Source organism: Squalius cephalus, assembly GCF_949319135.1.
Source record: "Squalius cephalus genome assembly, chromosome: 2".
NCBI classification, from domain to species: Eukaryota; Metazoa; Chordata; class Actinopteri; order Cypriniformes; family Leuciscidae; genus Squalius; species Squalius cephalus.
In genome coordinates, this window is record NC_137123.1 from 58,271,866 (window position 1) to 58,277,865 (window position 6,000).

Genomic DNA, 6,000 nt, shown 5'->3' on the forward strand with positions numbered 1-6,000 from the left:
AATAGTAAGAGGGTGTCCAGTAACTCATTGCCCAACCCTAAGACTTACCAGCAGCCAGCTATATATAGGTAGTAAACCATTTCGGTAGACCCCTGTGTTAAAGAGACTCAACTAAAGGAGTGTTAAAATGAATGCAAAATGATTTGAAAGAACATAATTTAGAAATAATCTATTGTTATTATCATCTACTCTAATTTAAGTCTGCGTTATAAGGTTAAGCCTCACCATTCAGCGCTTTTCAACTGATATTCTTTCAGCAAAAACTTTCACTGCTCTGAGTGAAATAAGTGATGAGCTCTCCACCACGAACATAAAGCAGCGACGGTAGTTTCTCACAAGGTCTTCTTTGATCCAGTAATCCAAGGTGACACACTATCACCCCATCTTCTCAGGAAAATGTTTCTGAACCTTTACACTGAGAGAAACTGCAGTGATATTTCTATAGGGTTGGGATGTGACATCTGCCCTCTATCTCACCTAAACAGAGCAAAAAAAGTGAAGCCATGAGGGTTGATGGACCCAAGAAGACACAGAGATGTTGTGGAGTACAACAATTGCTCATTGCTCTTTTCCGTTTTCGCTCTTCGATCCCTCTTTACCGCTTTCTCCCATCCCAGCAGCCATTTCCGAGCACATGCTTTATTACAGGTCACTGCCACACAAGCAAGAGTTTAAAGGGACAAAGTAGCCAGTGTTTCCCACCCGCACGGCAGCAAGCTAATTCACAATACACCTCACAATAAAACTCTCCGCTCTTTGCAGGTTAAGACTAGTGGTTCTCATGACCAACCCAATTTCACTGGAAAACGTAATTATTTTATGAAGTGACTCTTTCATATAAATTCCTACGATGTGAAATTTCAAATGAAAACATAACATTTTTAGAAATAAAGTAAGCATGATAGTCCACACCTAAACCAAACATATCCGTCAATGGGTGTAAGCAGATTGAAACACGAATAAGATTCACCATTTCGCCAAAACATAAAATAGTTATCGATTACCATGAGATTGTGTTAGTCATGTTACATGTTACAGAGAGAGAGAGAGAGAGAGAGAGAGAGAGAGAGAGAGAGAGAGAGAGAGAGAGAGAGAGAGAGAGAGAGAGAGAGAGAGAGACTCAACAACATTTAAAAGGGAGGAGAAAACGCTTTGCATATCTTTGCTAGTTGGAATCAAAGCTTATGCATCCAAAACTAGTAAAATAGTATTTTTGTTTCTAATTCATCTGTCTCTTTGTAGAAGCTAGTCAAATTAAGCAGACACCAACACAGAAAATTGACATGGCAACTTCTGAAATTATGCATATTTTCAGAATGTGGACAAATATGCTTATCAGACAATTTCACCTTTACTCATTGCAAGGCATTCTAAGCATGACCTGCATTTAACAAAGGAGTCTATGGAGCTGTAGTGTCTCAAAATATACATTAGACATATATTTAAAAAATGTGTAAAAAATAGATACTCTCTAATTGTCAACTACTACTACAAAAATGGCAGATGGAAGAGTTTGAGGCAACGCGAGACTCACATGTGACATTTCTAAAAGGTAGGTGGGCTGACGTTTTGAATATTGCCAATTTAACTGCTAGTTGCTAGGCAATGACACATCCAGTCCATCCCATAATTACACCAACTATAATTATCCACAGATCCTTCATGCAGGCAAAATCTGGTGAGTTTGCAGTTATTGCTGTAGTTTACGGTCACACTTTAGTTTAGGATCCAATTCTCACTATTAACTAACTATTAACTACGACTTTTGCCTCAATAAACTCCTAATCACTGCTTCTTAATAGCTAGTAAGGTAGTTGTTAAATTTAGGTATTAAGTGGATTAAGGGATGTAGAATGGTCATGCATAATAAGGCATTAATATGTGCTTTGTAAGTAATAATAAACAGTCAATATCCTAGTAATATGAATGTTATAAGCAATTCTTTCAAGAATTGGACCCTAAACTAAAGTGTTACCAAGAAACCTTCCAAATTACAAGATTAAACTTATCCCTAGTCTTTAGATGCAGTTGTTGCTTCAGTTTCAGATGTTTATATAAATGATCACATTAGCATGGGAAGTAACGGATCACAGCTGACGGAGAGGCACAGAGCCAAACTGTTCCGAGAGGATGGAGAAAGACTGAGAGACAGTGAGGTGGCAGAGAAGGATGAAGGAGGGGGGGATGATGTCTCAGAGGCAAACGGACAGAAGCCATGCCACAACCACAGAAAGAGACCAGCAGGCCTTTGTTTTCAGAGAACAATTTCAAGTGGTGGAAAAGAACAAACCCTTAAGCTAGGGAAACATTCTTTCAGCTACTCTTAAATTCCCTAAAAAAGGGGCCAATCCCATAGATTGTAATTAGCTTTATTGGTTCACTCCACACGTTGAAGAAATGTCACGTTCGTGATGTTTGCGTTCAGACATTTGAGGCAGGAAAAAGCTACTTTTTACAAAGAAAGTTTACAAAGAAAGTTTAAAGGACTTAAATTTGAATATGTGATCATTAAGATTTTTTAATCTTAACTGTGAGGGTGATTCTCATTCTCACAAAAAAATAAATAAAATGTCCAGGTCACATTCAATCCTTAAATAAAAAATAATAATAATAAAAAAATAAAATAAAAGAAAGAAAGTAAGTTGGAAGCAAGTACATTTAATTAGGCATCCTTGATTAATTTAAGCAAAGTTGTTTAATATAATTTCTATTGATTTTGGGATGAAATTTGACCCGGGTGTGTTTTTGACAGATTCTGTGACATTTTAAGATATTAAAATGTTAAATATTTTGAATATTTCACTTGCATTTCTGAAAATAATGTTTAACGACAATTATTAATATGTGTGCATTATTAATTATTAATGTTTGTACTGCTTTTCATTGAACGTCCGCGTTACTAAAATAAATGTATCTGTATTGTAAGACATGGGCAACAAGTGTCATTTAAAGTTATGAGTCCACGACAAATAAATTATTAATAAGAGGATTATACTTGGTCAAAATTGCAAACAACATTTCCTGCTCATAAAAATATATTCATGTCTAGACACCATATCAGTGACAAGTTTAATTACTGGGAGACTCATTGGGACTCACAAATGGAGCTTAATCCAAGTTGACGCTGAGTAATAATTTGACTGCATTCCCGAGTCAATATCCTTTAGAACTTAAATGTCACATCTCAGCCTGGGTCAGATCTTGTGTCATTTATCTGCAGACAGAGCAGTGAGCTGAAGCTGAAATTAGATATAAAGGAACGTATCAAAAATATGAAACTTGATGACCCTGAAATAATTTGTGAAGAGTTTTCTGCTTGGGGAATTTTGAATGTATCTTCCACAAATAGCCTCCAGTGAATGAAAAATGTTCTGGAACCATACAGTGATCTTCCATGTACTCGCATTGACCCTGACCTCATCATTCAAAGAATCAGTGATAATCAATGAGTTATCATGATGGCATCTCAAACGACAAATTAAAATGAATTCAATTATGTTATTCGTTTCAACTATACAGACTGAAGAATAAAAATCAGAGTACATTTCACCAATACACTCTAAAAAAATGCTGGGTTGTTTTAACCCAATTATGGGTCAAATATGGACAAACCATGGACAACCCAAATTTTGAAATTACATTTTTTATCCAACGTTTGGGTTTGTTGCATGTATATTGTTGTAAATCTCACCAAACCTAGTAAGAGCATGACTAGGCCATCATCACAAAAAAAAAAAAAAAAAAAAAAAAAAAAAGAAGTTATTTTATAACAATTTAATGTGAAATCTTAATAACCATGATAATATTATCACAATTGATTTTGGTGTAAACTGTGATCTGGACACGTTTTGATGAGATTTGCCCATACAGTCAAAAGTTATATTCATCATAATAACTGAAACACATAAACCAACAGTATGATATGCAAGAATGCCTCTGGATACACGAGCACCGTTTTGCGTCATAACACTCACTGATATTTGTGTCATGATAACCTCCATCCACAGTTCTCCTTGTTCATATAGCCTACACTGCTCAACAGAACTTAATTCATGCACCGCCAACGCTGAGTTGACTCCTCACAGTGTGGATGCTGAAATATGCTGAGCAGTTATTTGAACAGAGCGTAGGGGTCTGGAGCGCGATCCCAAGCGCGCAGGAAATGCGCGTTCCGCTGAGCGCGCTCCCGCGCTGCGTTCCATCAAGTGCCTTTACGCGCAACGATATATTAAAATAGACTCTCAAATGACTGGGAGTCTATGACAGCCCCTTGAACTATATTGTGAAATTTTATAACTGGAAAGGGTCTTTCTATTCCTGGTGGTAAGTGTGGTGTTTACATCGTATTCTCTCAAGCGCCACCAACAGGTCCATTTGTATTTCGGTTTCATCTTTTAATCCTTGAACACTGGTCTAGAAAGAAATTCAACTCAATTAGAGAGGAGAGAGAGAGAGAGATATGATGGTTATTATAAGATTCACACAAGACCACCTTCACACTATTCTAGTCAAAATTCAATAAAATCTGATTTATAAAAAAAATCACCAGTCACACATCATCAAATTTAGCCGGGAGGTTGCCAAACAGGAAGTTAGTGACAAATAAAAATTGCAAGGATTTGGCTTTTTCAAACAAAATTTGGTAATGGGCATCAGTGCTTGATCAGTTTGTAGGCAGTGACAACTACTGGTTTTGCTTTTGAATTGTTTAGGCCAATCTTATGGCCCTGATTAGGCCATAACTCTCTCTCTCTCTCTCTCTTTCTCTCTCTCTCTCTCTCTCAAAACAAGTTCGTAACAAGCAAAGCTTCGATATTTTGAGACTAAACTTTATTTTTTTTATTTTTTTGTGACATTGCCACAGTGTCCTGACTCTTGACATTACCTCATGAATTTGGTGACAAATTTGGAGACTACTGGTATGCTGTCTCCCTTATCTGACACACCCACTTCAGGTCTTGCAGTCTCTAATAATGAGAGTTGAATCAGGTATGTTAGACGAGGGACACTTACGAAATGTGCAATGCTGGCCAGTTTCCTCCAGGAAAGGTTTGAAAACCCTTGTCACTATCATGCACAATAGCCTATTATATTTAGGTGACTTACAAATAAAGAACTAATAGTCGATCTATTTCAGGCCAAGATATCTATTAGACTATTGATTCGCTAATATCACAAAATAAACACTGGGAGAAATGTATAAACAAACAGAGATGTTATATGCAGCACTTAGTCCTGAAGTGTGTGTGATTCCAATGGATTCCTCCTCTGGTCATCATAAAGACTGCAGGGATACACCGTGCCTAAAGCATACACTTCACAATCGTTCAATCTCCGGTTGTTTAAGTGCAGCAAAGTAGTCGATAACAGCAGCGCACACACCGGTCAAGTGCGCAGCTTGCCAAGACCCTTTACGCACTTGTACTATCACTCACCTGACTGACCGTTGCTCCTCTGAACCACCACAATTATGAAGACGAGGCAGAAGAAGCGAAGAAAGCGAGCCGGCCACATTTCTGCTTATTTTAAGAAGTTATATCTCCATACATTAGCATGATCAATAGAGAATCCGGGCATTGACAGTCCAGCGTCTGCTTCTCCAGCGCGCGCACTCACGTCTTCGTTCCAGAGCACATCCTGTAACAATAAACTCGACTAGACTGTTTTGCTTTTGCGCTGGGTTCGTTTTCTTAAAGTAATTGTGCCTGATTATCCGGTTTGTAGGACTTGTAACGATTTCATTACATCGATGGACTCGCAACTTCGGTTTGAGAGTCAGAACACGCCCCTCCTTGTACTAAAGACCGCCTACCTGAAGTATGAATGGTCAAAAGAGGCGCTTGAACAGACGAGGCCACGCCCAGCCAACGACTGATTTACATATACACCTGCTAACACCAGTGTTATGTCAGGGGTTTTAAAACCTTTTCATGCCAAGGATGCCCAAATATGACGATCCTCTTGTGTGTGTTACCATTATATATTATACAAAATTAAACA

The 6,000-nt window shown here is 37.8% G+C and overlaps 1 protein-coding gene across 1 annotated transcript in view; it reads right to left on the reverse strand.

Moving 5' to 3' along the window:
• Positions 1-5,799, reverse strand: part of LOC307149884 (receptor tyrosine-protein kinase erbB-4-like) — a 178,514-nt gene extending 172,715 nt beyond the window's left edge. The window contains exon 1 of the mRNA XM_079856481.1: positions 5,436-5,799. Coding sequence (XP_079712607.1) covers positions 5,436-5,514 — 79 coding nt within the window. The 5' untranslated portion in view covers positions 5,515-5,799. The remainder of the gene's footprint in view (positions 1-5,435) is intronic.
• Positions 5,800-6,000: the final 201 nt, after the last annotated feature.